Source organism: Glycine max, chromosome 10 (assembly GCF_000004515.6).
Source record: "Glycine max cultivar Williams 82 chromosome 10, Glycine_max_v4.0, whole genome shotgun sequence".
NCBI classification, from domain to species: domain Eukaryota; kingdom Viridiplantae; phylum Streptophyta; class Magnoliopsida; order Fabales; family Fabaceae; genus Glycine; species Glycine max.
In genome coordinates, this window is record NC_038246.2 from 36533712 (window position 1) to 36550724 (window position 17013).

Sequence of the window (17013 nt, forward strand, 5' to 3'; positions counted from 1 at the left end):
AAGTCATACGCTATGGTGTATTCTCAATGAAAGGTTTCACTCTATTTTCTTAATTTCATAATTTGAAGTTCATATGCTACACTTCATTCATGTTTGCCTTGCCTTCACATTTTCAAAGGTTTTAACATTGTGCTACCGCACAAATTATTTATATATTATTTTTACTACTATTCTTGATTTGTGGATATGCATTAATATTTCTGCTACACGTAAAACTTATAGACTGTTCTATTTATTAGCTTAAAATTTCAGTGGCTTCAAAATCATAATCAAGAACTAAACCTTTTAATGCACCATTGTAATTCAGAAGCATCTACATCAGCTCCAAAAATTTCAGGTATAGGCTTTAATATTTTTGTTAGGCAATCAATTTGATGCTTGTTTATCATTGGTTATTACATCCTGCAATTTTGTATAGAAAAAAAAACTCAATGCAAATTTTGTTTCCGTGTCCTATGTTTTCTTTCTTTAATCTTTATATTGAGATCACGCTTGTTGCTTTTATTTTGCTACTTACAATGATGTTTTTGTTATTATATTTAACCTAATGTTATTGTTAAAAAAATGATGTTAATTTTATATTTAACTTAATGTATGTCACACATTTGCCTTACACATACTTTGACTACTATAATGTCTCCACCACCTATAGTAACATCTCTTGCCTACTATCCCAAAGATAATCTATTTTGTATTTGTTTTGATGACTCTACTATATATACTTATATATCATGTCCGTCAAGCCGAGGTATATCTTTTCATTCCTTCTAGAAAGGCATGTAACATCACATGTTTAAATTAATGGTACTAAAGCTAGTTTTTATTTCTATATTATACATTTATGCCAGGTTCTATTCAAGCTTCAGCATCACTCTACAAGAGGTACTGCTCTAGCCTTCTCATATCCTTAAAATATTCTTGTATCTGGAGATGCAAACGCCCAAGTTAATAATTTAATATTAATAATCATTCCATGCACAAATCATGGCAACGAACACAACTACTTTGTAGAATTAGCTTACCTTTTATATTGGTCGATATGAAACCATTTCAGCTACATTTAATAATATAAATAACTTAATAATTGAACTGAAAATGTCTTTTATTTAGGTAATGTATTTTGGCTTTCTATCATGAACCTTTTCAGTCTAGCTGTTTATTATTATTCATTTTCAATAGGATTATGTTATTTATATTGTTTAAATAAAGAAATAAGCATAAATATGGGTGCAAATATGGTTGGGTAGCTATAATCAATTTCTAGTCATTTAAAAAAAAAGACTTTCTAAGACAATTCGATCATTGTATTTTCTAAGAGGGTTTTTGAATAAAACATCGTAGAATCCTCAATTTATTTTTAAAAATAATATTCTAAGACTATTTTTGTGCAAAACCGTCTCAGAATTCTCAATTTTTTTAAAAAAATTCTAAGATAGCTCCAGAACAAGACTTTCCACGACAATGACTTCAACAATGGTTGAAAACCAAAGCCCCTCAAAATCATCGTAAAAAACATTGTTTTAAGTAATGAAAGAACATTACACTTTATTTAGAGTTGTACAAATCTTTTAAATTAGTAGAAGAATGATCATTAAGAATTTACTAATTACTACTAGTCTTGGGACCTGTTCCATAAATCCAGATTGCAAATTCATGTATTTTCTCTTTTAACTATATTTTCGCTGTTAATAAATAACTATTTCTCTTCTGCTTTCAATTTGATGAAAATGTTTTTTTTTTCCTTTGTAATTGATGAATACAGTTTCTTGTTTGCAAACTATGCATAAAAAACCTTAGCCTACAATCTTGACAGTGATGGTTCCCAGGATTCCCTATCTAACGGTCACCCAACTTCCTTTTTTGTACTTCCTCTTCTCCATAACCTACCTCGCTTTCTTCGTGTTCGGCCTATACTTATGTTACACCAATAAATGCTCCATTCACCATTTTCCCCTCTTGGTGGGGTGTTGCTTATCACAAAAGCTCTTAACCTAATATGCGTCGCAAAGGATACCCATTACATGAAGGTCATAGGCCTCCCTTATGGTGTTGATGATTGTGATCCCACTCCAAGCTTGGTCCAATTTGGCTTCTATTGTGATTGGCAAGACCAACAAGGACGGGTTCTGTGTCAAACGAGGGAACATAATTTTTTTTACACAATTGTTTAAATATTGAACTCTAATAAATACTTATTGAATAAATAAAAACAATATTTATTGTTAATTTTAAGTGTAAAACTAAGGATAAGTTCCATTAGTAGAAGAAAATTAAGTAAATATTAACTAAAAAAGAGAGTAAACTAGTAGTAAAGATGGAAAATGTGAGAAAATATTACGTATAAAGAACAGTATACATATAGTGTTCCAAATTTGTCCTTATCTCTATTAATAACTGTATTTTTGTTAAGGGAAAATAACTTTTTTCTTTCTGCTTGCAATTTGAGGAATATATTTTGATTTCCTTTGTAATTGTTGAATATCATCTCTGTTTTGGATTTGTTCAAGTACCTAGTCTCACAATGTTATATTCATTGATGCTGTCTTGAATTAGAAATACCACAAGTATGTTCTCAATTCTCCTTATACCCATGTATTATATTCTTTTCATTACAGGCTTCGTCTCATTTCTTTGTTAATTGTTACTTGCTACGTAATATGTTCTCTTCCATTTTTTAATCATCATTTACAACTTTTTTTATTTATTTAGTGTACTTAATCAGTCAATCTTTGTATCTATTTATAATCAAACTCTCATTTTTTTCCTTGCTATTTCTTTTGTGTTTTACCTACCTACATAAATGATATAATTTGATCATGCCATTATGTATTTTCTTCTGCTAATAATGTACTTTAAACCATGTACTGTCAGTTTTTGACAGCACCCAAGACTGTATTTCTTAACATTAATACTAGATGTTCATCATGCGGTTCCTCACAGTGATAGTTTCTTAAATATAAAACTTTCATTTGTCAAAGCCAAATAAAAAACCACATTTATAGCACACAATAGAAACAAGGCAACTACCATAGCAATCTATCATCTGCTGTAATAAAATGTTAGACAGGAAGAAAATCATAAAACAAGGTAAAAACTGAATAATTTCTAAAGCATCTACACCTAAAGAGTTTAAGCATGGACTTTACTAATCACGTCAGCAGAATAAAATAATTGTATATTTCAGACACATTCACCATGTTGATGATTTCTTAAAAATATTCATCCAAGTTAAATAAGAAAACACCTACAATAAACCATAAACAAGGCAATCAAAATCTAGCACCCTATAATTGTTGTAAGAAGAGAGCATCAGCTAGAAAGGGAAACAGAAAATGAAATAAAATTGAATAATATGTAAAAGCATTTACCTAAATATTTAAGTAAACAACCACGATACAACTTTTTCGACAATAAAACTCTGATTAGTGGAGAGTTTTGAAGTAGGTACTCCACTGCCTTGTTTACTTCTTCATCAGATATCACTCTGAATTGATTTGTTACAAATTTCAATGATTCCAATCTAACAAAGCACGGAGGTTGACTTCCCATTGTAGCAAGATTTGATAGATCCTACTCAATTAGAGTTAATTGAAGACATATTGTAATGGATTTAGTGAAATGCTAAATGCAAGAATGAGTATAGTGAAAAAACTTTGACATAATAATGCAGACATCACATAAGCCTTATGAAAATAAAAAGAGCATAAAACAAATAAAAGTGACTTACTTTTAGTATTAGCTTAAGCGTCCCATATGAAAGTGTCAATATCTTTACATTAGTGAAAACTTGCAGCCAGCCTAAGAGAACTGGATGAGATATATCAGTAGCGATGTTAATAGTTCCTTCTTCAAGACATGAAAGATTACATGTAGAGGAGAGTGGTTGAATAGTGAAACTTGAAGCCTCAAAAAAACAAACTGTGAGAGAACTAAGATTTGGAGTAGAAAGCACAACTTTGTGTTGAAAGGTGTCCCGTATCTTCAGGTCCATTAGCTTCAAACTGGAAAGGTTAGAATTAGATATGAAGAGTATTTTTGCATCATTGTGCAAAAAGCAATACTTAAGGACCAAAGTATTCAACAAGTTGCAGGTTGTAAAGGGCTCAGCACACACATTGTCAGTTGCAGTAAAAAGGACATTGATGAGACATAAGCTTTTCAATGCTGGCAACTGCAGGGACTTTGGAAGTTCCAAAGGAGGCCTACTAGATAAATTGTGAAGGCTAAGATATGTCAAAGACTGACAGGAAAAAATGATAGGGTCAAGATAAGTGGATATTTTTCCATAATAGAAAGGAATATACATAGTCAACTGTTGGACATTGTGCAACACAGCATATTTCATGATCCTATTCAGCAGTTGAGACCCTATTGATTCATAGATGACTAAACGAACGTTAATAAGTGAAATGGAACCATCCCGACAAGACAGAACCTGAGATACAAACTTGTTAAAATTGACAACCCTTTCATTAAACAAGCTACTAGATTGATAGAAAGAGAGAGTGGTAAGATGTTTCCAGAGGTCCTTCCATCGTTTGGACAAGATACAAGTTCTAAGTGCATCTTTTGTGTCAATAAAATTCATTATATGGAGCAGAACAAAATCAGGTAACTCACTCAGCCTATCCCTCTCTTCTTCACTTGTCCTCTGTATCTTCGGCTCTGTTGTCAACTTCCCCTTAGTTTCTTTTCCTTCTTCCATTGATACCAGCTGACTGATAAAAGACAGATTTTCTTTTTGAGCAAAAACAATGTTAGCATGCAATGGAAAAACTATAAATAGTTGTTAAAAGAGTTGGTGAGGGAAAAACTATAAATAGTTGTTATACATGGCAAAGCAATATTTGATAATAAATCCCAAATTAAAAAAAAAAAATTGGTGAAAAGAAAAGGAGAAGAAAGTTATACCTATGGTGTGGGGATGCACAGCCACCCAAATGTGCTTCCACCAGCGAAGAGAAAGGAGACTTGGGATTGATGAAAAGATTATTAAAGATTAGTAGTATAATTGATAATAACTGATTATCTACTGTTTTCAGAATTTAAAAATGGAACCACTTTGGCCTTTGAAAACTCCATGTAATAATGGAATAAAATATATGGAACGCTTCCAGATTTTAAACAAGCGACCCTTTGGAACTTTCAAAAGTTTAATGGGTGATAATTTTATGTTTTTGGAACGAGTAACTTTATGATAGCTGGAAAGTTTACCGGGTGATTAAACAAGTTTTTGGCATGTCGCATCTATCATTTTCCCAAAACCCATTCAATAGCTTCAGACGGCATTTTTCCAAAACTAGAACACTGAACCTGTACAAATTTAAAGCACGGGCAGTGAAAAAAAAACACAATTATTTTAATTTCAATTAAAAAATAAACAATTGCAGAATGCAGAAGAAGAGAGATAAAATGCATGGTAAAAAGGTTGATATAAAATGTTGATACTTGTACTATCCTTGGACAAATTTTATATAGTTGTAGGTATAGATAATAATAAAAATAAATATTTATTGCATTATATTAGCACAAAATATGGACTTCAGGCCTGTACTTGAAAATTACCAATATATATAGTTGGGTGTAACTTATTTTGAAATATGTGACTGTTACTTGAAGTTAAAATAAAATGTTGTAGTGATTTATAATATTTGAAGGTAATCTCCATAAAAAAAATGACACTGAATGAAATTATTTCTTTTGTACTAGTTATCGATTATAGATTATTATAGAAGAGAAAAAAACATTATGGTGGGTTGTTTTGAGAGAAAAAGAAAACACCAAGCATCAAGTGAAATGAGATTACCATTATTTTTTCTTAACTTCTTTTTTAAGTCCTGACCTAAAAAGTATTTCTAAAAATGTAACCATGTGTGTCTGGCTTGGAGGATTTTGATAACTATTAAATATGAACTATTTTTTATAATAAAAATATATTGAAAGTATCTTTAAAGATATTTATTTAGCAGTTATTTTTTGCTTAAATGATATGAATTGATAATTTTTTTATCTGTGGCTTAAAAATATTTATTTAGCAATTATTTTTGACTTAAATGATATGAATAGATAATTTTCTTATCTATGACTTGCAGATATGAGAAAAAAAGATTAAAAGATCCAACAGATATCAAAAAGATAAACCAAGAAGATCTTTTACATCAAGCCCAAGTCCACTTCAGGAGCTATAAATAGAGAGTCAGGCCGAGGGGAAAGACACACTAGTCTCATAGCACTCTCATTACTACTTAAAGCCAAAGAACTCTTCCCCTCTTTTTTGTTATTATATTTATCAATGGCCATGAGTGGCTAAACCCCTAGTTAGGGTCTTGTAGACCTAAAAAGCAAGCGATGTATCATGTACTTCTCATATTTATCAATGCAAAAGAAGTCATTTCCAAGTTTTTCTATTCTATGATCTTTTCTATTTTATCTTGCATTCTCATCTTTACATTCTTTTAGGGGTTAGACACTTGGGAGAAGGTAACTTCTAATAAAGATTTAAAGAAAGTATGCATGAATCAGTTTTGGGGGTTAGACACTCAGGAGAGGGTAACCTTTAATAGAACAACAAGAAAGGATTTCATAAGAACATCATTGCTAGACATAGAATGATGGTTTTATGCCCATGCATTCATGCAAACATCTAGAATTCATACTTCATCCATTTTATTTGTCGAGTCTTTTCAAAGGGATTTGGTAGATAGATAAATAAAATAGGCTTCTCATCGTGAGAAATCAGGGTCAATTAAATGAATAGATGTGGGTAAAATAGATCCAATTGCATTGACAAAGAAAAACTATAACCTCATACATCTTAGGCAGATAAGACATGCTAGGTCCTAACATTTGCATTTCATTGAATTCTCTCTTTAATTATCTTGCTTTTAATTCTCGCATTTCTTAATTCACTATTATTGCCTTTTATTCTTTTGTCTACTCTTTTCCTCTATTCTTTTTCTCTTATAAATTGGAAAGTATCTAAGATAAGTACAACACAAAATCCCTGTGGAATCGACACTCGGATTTCTGATATTTTATTACTTGGACATTTGATACACTTGCCAAATGCCTAACATATATATTATGGGGTAAGACTTTTTTTATGGGAGCAAAAAGAAATTATTAAAATGTGTTTAAATAAAGAAAATAAAATCTTGTGGGGGTAATTATCGCCAAAACTCCTGACATTCATCCGCCGTTGACCATGGAAAGGGAGAAAAAGACTCATAAAGAGAGAATGATATGATCGTATAGTAAATGTTGATAAATAATTTAAAATTAAATAAGACAAAATGAATACATCAAGATTCAACCTAATAAAATACATTAAAAATGAGAAATTTAAGAAAAAAGAAAGAACGAAGGAAATAAAGTGAAAAGAGGAAAGAAAGAGGGAAACTCATCGTCACAGTGGCCAAGAGCAGGAAAGATGAACCTCTAATTTTGCTTTCGAAAACAAAAATATAATAAAGAAAAGCATGTTACTACCATGAACACAAGTTGTCCTTTGAAACTCTGGAAAGCAATGCTAACATATGAGAGACATGAGGATAAGTGATTAAGAAAAGAAGAAAAGAGTGATGGAGAAAAAAAGAAAAACATACTTTGTACCGAATCTTTGTTGCAATCTCATTGCAAATACAATGCTTGAATCTTTGAAATCTGAACCCCCTCCCTTTCTGAATGCCTCTATCTCTCCTCCTCTGTCAATTCATTTTCTTCGAGCCACTGCTAGCTGTCGCATCCCCCTATCAACCTCCTCTCACCAACCGAGACCTTAGGCATGGCAACGGGGCGGGTCGGGGGCGGGTTTTGTTTACCCCACCCCCGCCCCCGACTCCCCATTTCCCTACCCGCCCCCGCTCCAGAAACCGATGGGGGTGTATATTTACACCCCATCCCCGTCTCCGACGGGGGTCGGGTTTTCCCTGCCCCACCCCGCCCCCGACATTTTTATAAAATTTTATTAAAAAATATAATTTTTCATAAAATAAAAAATATAATTTTAAATAAAACATAAAATTCAATCTAATCATTTCATATTTCAATATGTTATATATATTAATTATTAGCGGGACGGGTTCGGGGACGGGTTCGGAGCAGGTATTGAGAATTCCATCCCCGATCCCGAATTTGACTATCGGGGAAAACCCGACCCCGATCCCGACCCCGGTCAACTCGGATTTTCCCCGTCAAAATCGGGGCGGGCCCCACGGATTCGGGCCCTGTTGCCATGCCTACAAGACCTAAAATAATTGGTTTGTTGGAAAAAAAAATTAGCCTCAAATACTACATAAAGAAACGTAATGGGTCCACTCCAAACATTACAACTCTTTATTTATCTATTTTGAAATGCATTACGGAGTATCAAATGGTTGAATGCCTTGAATTTGATGTTCCCATGAATTGCTTTAGAAAAACAAATCGTGCATTAATCGTCAAAATGATTCTTTTTATGAAAATATTTTTATCTTATTTGTTTAGTTTTTTTTAGATATATAATATTAATTTCAGTTTTTTATTTAACTCAGTTGATTCCTTTTAATGCACACATTTTAAAAAAATTTCCTTCAGTTTTATTTCCTCTGGATTAGTAGTCAATAATGAGTAAAGGTACTAGTTTAAAAATGGATAAAAATATTAATATATACAAACATAAAAAAATTAATGTTTAGTTCTTAGATAATTAAATTTATTTTATAAATATATGATTGCATTTACCTCATATATGATTTTGTTCCTTAAATTTTTTATGACTGGTCAAAGTTCTCTAATTTTTTTCCATCCAATATTTTAGTATTTTCCGTCTATTTCACCGTTAAACAATAACATGACTAATGATATTTAAGTTTATTATTATTTTATTGTATTTATTTTCTAGACGCTTTAACCCTCCACATAAGTGATGATATAACCAATGACATTGCTTGATTTTGGAATAAACTAAGAATGTGAATGTTGATCAAATGATTTCACCTACACAATTTTGTGAGTAAAAAATTTAACGCAAAAATTTAATTTTCTATTTTATATTTTAAATTACGATTTTATAATAGTCACGGATGGACTTAAGGAGGCAAGCATGGACTTGAGCCGCCTCCTCCTCCCCTCAAATCTAACACACATAATATAATTATATTATATTAATATTAATTATAATTACAATAATATATATGTAGAATAGATATTGCACTTCTTTTTTTAAAAGGGACATACAAAAATGATTTGATATTGTATTTTCTTAAAGAAAATATTATTATCTTGTAAAATATATTTTTATTTTAAAATATTATATAATGTTGTAATTTTTTTAAGATAACCTAAAGTGTTTACAGAGCTACACATTTTATCGACCAATTACTTGTTATTACTTCACGCAGTCTTGCTTTTTCAATTGTCACACCTTTATTTTTCACACACCCTGACTTTGTCAATTTCTTCACGTATGCTAACAGTTGGCGTTTCTAACTTTTTTATGGCATTACTTTGCCCAATTTTTCTATTTTTTCATTCTTAAATTTTGATTGAATTTGTCTAATATTTAACATTGTGAGTGCCTATATGTACGTAATCTTTGTTTGGAGAAAAACAAGGTAATCTTAACTTTTTTCCTAATTCTTGTGCCCACTATTTTTTGTTATTAAGATGATAAAAAAATAGATTTAAGATAATTATTAATGAATCTCTTAATTTTAGTTTAGACATTATTTTACATTTGTTTTACATTCAAGTTCATGATTTGTTGTTGTTATATGGTCCTGTAGATGTTTTTTTAATGTTTAGAAATTAAAACATATATTTTTTTTGACAGATATTCAAAATGTATATGGCTTTTATTTTAGAATTTTTTTAAGCATTTTCAGAAATAGGCTAAAAAAATAAGATGAGAGATACATTTCTAACAAAGTGTTTGATTACATACATTGAAAGAATGATTGCTAAAAAAATATGATACAGATTATATTATTGATGAATTTTATGATATGAAAAATGTGTGTATAACTTAAATTGCTAATCTATTATAATTTTTTCAGCTCTCCTTTGATCTACTTCTAGATTCATCCCCGATAACAATTACAAATTGCCAAAATCAAGTCGTTAAAAAAATTACGAAGTCATTATACCACTTTATATTTTGATTTAATTTGCAAAGTACTCATTTTTTCCCTTCTGTAGAGTGAGTCAAATAAGGAATAAGAGACAATTTGTATCAACTTTTGATGCAAAAATTTGATTTTCTATTTTATATTTTAAAGTACCGCTACAGGGCAAATTACAACACATATATTCCTCTGTCACAGTAAAAATGTATTAACCATAGAACTAAGAATTTATTCTACCATCCATTGCATATCAATTAAGTCATCACATGAAAAAAGCTGCAGGGCAATATGCCTAAGGACTACAATTGCAATATACCTAAAGCTGAGTGAATCCATTTCAAGACGGTAAATTTGAATAACAAAAATAATCATTTCATGAACACAAAATACACCAACAGCTGAAGCAACACAAAAGCTGACTGAATCCATTTCATTAAGTCACACTTAACTAACGGGGTGCACCCTCATTTCTAAAAAAGTTACATATTAATACCTAATTAATTCAAAATAGCCCACTAAATGAATGTAATTTCTCCTACTTGCTCGGTCTTACCAATTACACCTTTGTAACCCAACAATTCAAAATAATTGTCAGGAAAATGTAACCCAACAAACAACTCAAGCAGCAAATTATTATGAGATGTAGTCAAATAGACTGCTTAATTTTGTTGGATGAAACTAAGTACAAGACAAGTCTTAAGGAACAAGAGTTCCAATAAAACCTCAAGATTGCCTCAAGCCATTTCATGATATCTCTCTCTCTCTCTCTTGGTCAAAGTATATAAATAGCCACTCGATTTAAATACTGGTTGATAGCATGTACCACAAATTCTATCAAATAAAATGTTTCTTTTGAGCTTATAGTCATAATAATACCTTTGGAACACCAGCAGCAGCTAAAATGTGTTGCCCATGACAGATACACTCCACTGGCTTATTGTTTTCAAAGAAATGCTTCAACTTCAACTCCACAAATGTGTTGGCCCAATTACCACTCATGAGTTCAGACAATCATCCAATTATCAAACCACTTTCTTTGCTGAATTGGAAATGGGACACTTTTGTTTCACCACCAATCAAGCATGTTTTGGTCTAATGCCCTGGTTTGACCGCAGAAGATAAAACATGTGAAGATTGGGATACATTGTGGACCTCTTATAACCTTGAGGGCAGGGTTAGTTTTCCAAGAGAGGGTGATGTTAGCAACACCAGTCCGACATCTACTAGCAGGCCCAAAAGGTGCATAAGGAAACCAACCCATCTCAGTGACTACATTTAGTCATGTGAGTAAGACAAGCAGCAAGCAGAGTGCATAACCATGAACACTACTAATAACAGAATCTATTACAACATAAATGTATACCACTCAGTGACGTAGCTCCATGTGGAGCTTGTAGGCCTTGGATCTTCTTTATCAGTGGATTTCTTTGCTTCTTGAAGATGAATGGCAACAAAATGGAGAAGGAAGATGATTGGAGATGCCACTTCAAGGAGAATATGAGTCAAGAAGAAGCTCACCACTGTAGAAGCAAGTTTCATGATGATGAATCAAGATTGATTCAAGGAGTTTTGATGATAACAAAGATGATGACAAAAAGTCTAAGAGAATGAGTTCAAGATTGAGTCAAGAACACCTGACAAAAATCTCAAGAGAATGAGTTCAAGATTGAGTTCAAGAGAAATTTGATTTCAAGATTCAAGAATCAAGTTTCAAGATTCAAGTTTCAAGAATCAAGAATCAAGAATAATCAAGTTGAAGATTCAAGAATCAAGAAAAGACTCAATCAAGATAAGTACTAAAAAGTTTTTCAAAACATTGAGTAGCACATGAATTTTTCACAAAACCTTCTACCAAAGAGTTTTTACTCTCTGGTAATCGATTACCAGTTTATTGTAATCGATTACCAGTAGCAAACATTGTTTTCAAAAAGCTTTCAACTGAATTTACAACGTTCCAATTGATTTCAAAATGGTGTAATCAATTACAAGATATTGGTAATCGATTACCAGTGTGTTTGAACATTGAAGTTCAAATTCAATTGTGAAGAGTCACATCCTTTCACAAAAATTCTTTGTGTAATCGATTACAATGATTTGGTAATCGATTACCAGTGAAAAGTTTTGAACAAAAATCAAAAGATGTAACTCTTCCAATGGTTTTCAGGTTTTTCTAAAGGTTATAACTCTTCCAATGGTTTTCAGATTTTTCTAAAGGTTATAACTCTTCCAATGGTTTTCATTGACCAGACATGAAGAGTCTATAAAAGCAAGACCTTGACTTGCATTTTAAGAACTACTTAACAATTCTTTAGAACCATTTTGAGAAACCTTTTCTACTTATTCATCTTCTTCTTCCTTCTTTGTCAAAAAGCTTTCTAAAGTTTTCTGGTTTTCCAAACCTTGAAAACAAAAAGTGTGCTATTCATCTTTTTCATTCCCTTCTCCCTTTGCCAAAAAGAATTCGCCAAGGACTAACCGCCTGAATTCTTTTTGTGTCTCTCTTCTCCCTTTTCCAAAAGAACAAAGGACTAACCGCCTGAATTCTTTTGTGTCTCCCTTCTCCCTTGTCAAAGAATTCAAAACAACACAGTATGATAATTCTTTTGATTCTTTCTTTTCCCATAAACAAAATATTTCAAAGGACTAACTGCATGAGAATTCTTTTGTTTCCCCCTTCACAAAGTTTCAAAGGACTAACCGCCTGAGAACATTATCTTAACACATTGGAGGGTACATCCTTTGTGGTACAAGTAGAGGGTACATCTACTTGGGTTGTTGTAACTGAGAACAAGAGAGGGTACATCTCTTGTGGATCAGTTCTAGTGGAGGGTACATCCACTAGGTTGTTCAAAGAGAACAAGGGAGGGTACATCCCTTGTGGATCTTTGCTTGTAAAGGATTTTACAAGGTTGAAAAGAAATCTCAAGGACCACAGGTCGCTTGGGGACTGGATGTAGGCACGGGTTGTTGCCGAACCAGTATAAAACTCTTGTGTGTTTGTTTTCTTCTTCCCTACACTTTTAATTTCCGCTGTGCACTTTAATTACCACTTTTACATTTGGTTAAGTTTCTTTTCTATTCTTTACTTTCTTAACAACATAGTAAAATCCTAAGAAGGATTAGATTTTTTAATTAGTAAAGGTTTAGTAATAATTAATTCAACCCCCCTATCTTAATTATTCCGAGGCCACTTGATCCAACAACCACCATAGGAAGCCATGGATAAGAGCTTGAAGGTTGGAGAAGATGAGTGGAGGGAGAGGGAGAGAAGGAGCACGAAATTTTGTGCCTCAAATGAGGCATGAACTTTGAAGTGTAATTCTCAAATGATCAAAGTTGAAAAAATGCACACACATGACCTCTATTTATAGCCTAAGTGTCACACAAAATTGGAGAGAAATTTGAATTTCTATTCAAATTTCACTTGAATTTGAAATTGAATTTGTGGAGCCAAATTTTGGAGCCAAAATTTCACTAATTATGATTAGTGAATTCTAGCTATGGTTCAGCCCACTAATCCAAGATCAAGTCCAACATTCTCCACTAAGTGTGCTTAGGTATCAAGAGGCATGTAAAGCATGAAGGACATGCACAAAGTGTGACTATATGATTTGGCAATGGGGTGTAGCAAGCAAATGCTCACCTCCCCCTCTAAAATTTAATTGGATTGGGCTTCTCCCAATTCAATTAAATTTATTTCCCAACACATACATCGAATATTTACTTAATGCATGCGAAATTACAAAACTACCCCTAATACAAAAACTAGTCCTGGTGCCCTAAAATACAAGGGCTGAAAAATCTTATATTTTTAGGGTATCCTACCTACATTATGGAGCCCTAAATACAAGGCCCAAAAATAATGAAATCCTAATCTAATATGTACAAAGATAAGTGGGCTCATACTTAGCCCATGTGCCCGAAATCTGCCATTGGGGGATAGGATTGCATCATTCCATCCCCCTTGAAAAGGATTTGACCTCAAATCTAGAGCTTCTTGAAACTATGGGCTTCTTCCCTCAACAACTGTAAAATAAATAAAAACATATATATTAGTGGTGTTTGGTATGTTGGAGTAAGGTAAGGTCTGAAAACCCATTTCTTAGGCATCTTCCCATGAGGGAACATGGTTTCTCACCAACTCAATGAGTGGTGCTACAAGTATAGAAAAATATGGGACAAACCTTTTGTAAAAGTTTGTTAAGTCATGGAAGCCCCAAATTTTCCTTATACTTGGTGGAGTGGGCCACTCAGGAATGACCTTTCTTCTCTTAGGGTTTGTGGGAACCCCTTGATCACTATTTAAAAAATTAAGGAAAGTCATGCAATAAAACAAACCTTTTTCTATATTTTCATGTTGATTATTCCTACCAAAAAGTATGACAAACCTAAGGTATCTCATATGAGCACCTAAGTTTGTATTGAAACTAAAAATAAAAACAAACCTGCCTAATGATTCCCTATGTATGTGAATCATGAAGATGTTGGATGGATGAGTGATTTTACAAAAGAGGGTTGGACCACTCAACACATTCATCATACCACCTATCATAGGGATTCGGTGCCTTATAATACCTACTTTGGGCACCAAAAAAGCACAAGGAGTTAAGCTCTTAAAAACCAAACCCTCATCCAACAACTCCTTTACTTGAGGAATAACCTCAAGCTCAAGAGGTATGACAGTGCTAAGGGATGTTTCCTTTGATAGGAGAAGGTAGAAATATTGTTTAAGAAGGAGTGTTCTTTTGATATCACCTTTTGTTGCAAAATGATTTTCCTTCTTAACAATCTTCTTGGAGGAATCCTTTTCCTCTTTTTCCTTCCCCTTGGCCTTTGAAGACAAGGCCTTACTATCCTTCTTTTTCTTTTGTTTTTCTAGTTTTTCTTCCTCATCCCTCTTATCTTTCATAGTTAGTTGATCTTTGGCCACCTGTGAAGGTGTTTGAGGATGCAACACAAATTTAGTGCCAAGATGGGTGAGGGTAATCTCATTAGTTAGGCCATTGTAAATGATCTTCCTATCAAATTGCCATGGCCTTTGTAAAAGAATATGTCCTGCCTCTATGGTAACTATATCACAATTAACTTCATCCTTATATGTCCCAATGGAGAAAGGTACCTTCACTTGTTGGTTAACTATCATTTCCCCTTGCTCATTGAGCCATTGAAGTTTATAAGGTTTTGGGTGGGGAATAATAGTGAGGTTCAACTTGGAAACTAATCTTGTGCTACAACAATTGCAACAAGATCCACTATCCACAATGAGAGAACAAGTTTTATCTAAAATTTTGCATCTTGCATGAAAGATGTTCTCTCTTTGGGATTGAGATAGATCACAAGATTGACCTCCAAGGAGCCTTCTAACCATTAAGAGGTCACCTTCTTCATGGGGGTAGACTTCTTCGCTAGACTCTTCACCCCTTACTTCATCTTTACCTCCACTAGGGAAGGGGAAGAAATAGTCTCCTCTTGACTACTGTAAATATCTTGCCCCCTCATAATCATGGTTTTCTTTGTGGGGGCATTGAGAGGCAATGTGACCTCTCCCAAGACATTTGAAGCATTTGATGTTGCTAGTCCTTTCATGGGAACTAGTCTTAGGGGTTTATTTCTCTATGATATTACCCTTATCTTCCTTGGGTTTTGAAGGTGCAGCCCCCAAAATTCCTTGGTCTTGGTTCTTCCTTGGATAAGAGTGAAAGCCATAAGATTTTGAAGAAGACTTTCTTTTAAGTTGTTGCTCCACTCTTATACAAAGTTGGACTAGCTCATCTAGGTCTCTATATGGAAAGAGTTCAACCTTGTCTCTCACTTCCATATTAAGCCCACTAAAGAACCTAGCTATGCTTTTTCTTTCCTCCTCCCTAAGTCCAGCTCTTAAAAGGAGTAGTTCCATTTGTTGTCTATATTCTTCAACACTCATACTCTCTTGTCTAAGCCTTTGGAGCTTGTCCATAAGCTCTCTTTCATAGTAGGAGGGAATGTGCCTCTTCCTAAGGACACTCTTAAAATCATTCCAATACTCTACTGGAGGATCCCCATGAATCCTTTGTTCCCTAGCAAAGGAAGTCCACCAATAGAGGGCATACCCTTGAAAGCTAAGGGTAGCCAATGGAACTTTTCTCTCTTCGCTAATATGATGGCAAGCAAAGAGTTGTTCAACCTTCATTTCCCAATCTAAGTAGGCCTCAAGATTATCTTTTCCATGGAAATATGGGAGGCTAATGTTAACCTCTTGAGGCCTTCTATCCTTTTCTCTTCTTTGGGAATGATGTTTAGTATGTGAACTATGGTGCCCTCTATAATAGTCGCTAAGTTCTCCACTTAAACTCTTGCAAGAGTCATGACTACTATAGGAGGCATATTTTTCTCTTTCCATTTCTTTCATTATTTTTCTTCTTTCTTCCTTTCTTATTTTCTCTCTTTCATCTTGACTTATTTCTTCCACTCATTTTTTCCTTTTTCTTTTCTCAATTGTTTTTCTTTCCACAACTTAAGGGATATCAACTCATCTAATATCTTATACAAGGGGTCCTTAGGAGTAGAACCCTCACCATTAACACTAGATGAAGAATGAAGACTCATGTTGGTTCCTAAGTTGTGGTTCTTTCTTGTTGGGGGTTTGAAAAAAAAAAGGTAAAAGAAACTATGGTTGAAACTAGCCAAATTAAATACTAAAAGATGTGTGAAAGATAAGGTAAAAACTAATTGGTAAAAGGCAAGCTATCTAGGCGGTTTGACAATGGAAGGTAAATGAAATAAGCTATGAAAGTAAGCAAGAAATTAAAGTTCAAGAAATGTAAACTAGGTGAATCCTAAGAGTGTTTGGATGACCACATTTAAGGTTCCCAACAAAACACTCGCTAACCTAAGGGAAAATTGACTAAAATTATTACACACAAATGTCTAG

General features: G+C 33.1%; 1 protein-coding gene and 1 long non-coding RNA gene across 11 annotated transcripts; one reads left to right on the top strand and one right to left on the bottom strand.

Moving 5' to 3' along the window:
* Nucleotides 1–1626: 1626 nt before the first annotated feature.
* LOC100811594 (F-box/LRR-repeat protein At1g55660) lies at nt 1627–7824 on the bottom strand. 10 transcript variants are annotated; one of them, XM_041005699.1, is made up of 7 exons: nt 7605–7785; nt 5215–5313; nt 4912–4970; nt 4621–4737; nt 3728–3807; nt 3369–3570; nt 1627–2126 (listed from the first exon to the last, which is right to left on the bottom strand). In XM_041005699.1, exons 1-7 carry the CDS (start codon nt 7631–7633, stop codon nt 2029–2031), a joined length of 684 nt encoding a protein of 227 aa, XP_040861633.1. In that variant the 5' UTR covers nt 7634–7785; the 3' UTR covers nt 1627–2028. The 10 variants fall into 10 exon arrangements, 8 of the variants coding, with proteins under 8 accessions (XP_040861633.1, XP_040861635.1, XP_040861636.1 ...); XM_041005701.1 differs by having other exon boundaries at nt 4621–4718; nt 7605–7770; XM_041005702.1 differs by lacking the exon at nt 3369–3570 and having other exon boundaries at nt 7605–7824.
* LOC121172874 (uncharacterized) lies at nt 5453–6398 on the top strand. The gene is made up of 2 exons (XR_005886626.1): nt 5453–5657; nt 6093–6398. It is a non-coding gene; the product is annotated as an uncharacterized lncRNA (long non-coding RNA).
* Nucleotides 7825–17013: the final 9189 nt, after the last annotated feature.

What these genes read in the sequence shown, in the direction of transcription:
- LOC100811594 (XM_041005696.1), bottom strand. Translation starts at nt 7,633, where the DNA reads ATGAGATTGCAACAAAGATTCGGTACAAA. An exon ending in TGTGCATCCCCACACCATAG is followed by an intron (nt 4,738 to 4,911) that starts GTATAACTTTCT and finishes TTGCTCAAAAAG; the next exon opens with AAAATCTGTCTTTTATCAGT. An exon ending in CGCTTAAGCTAATACTAAAA is followed by an intron (nt 3,571 to 3,727) that starts GTAAGTCACTTT and finishes CTAATTGAGTAG; the next exon opens with GATCTATCAAATCTTGCTAC.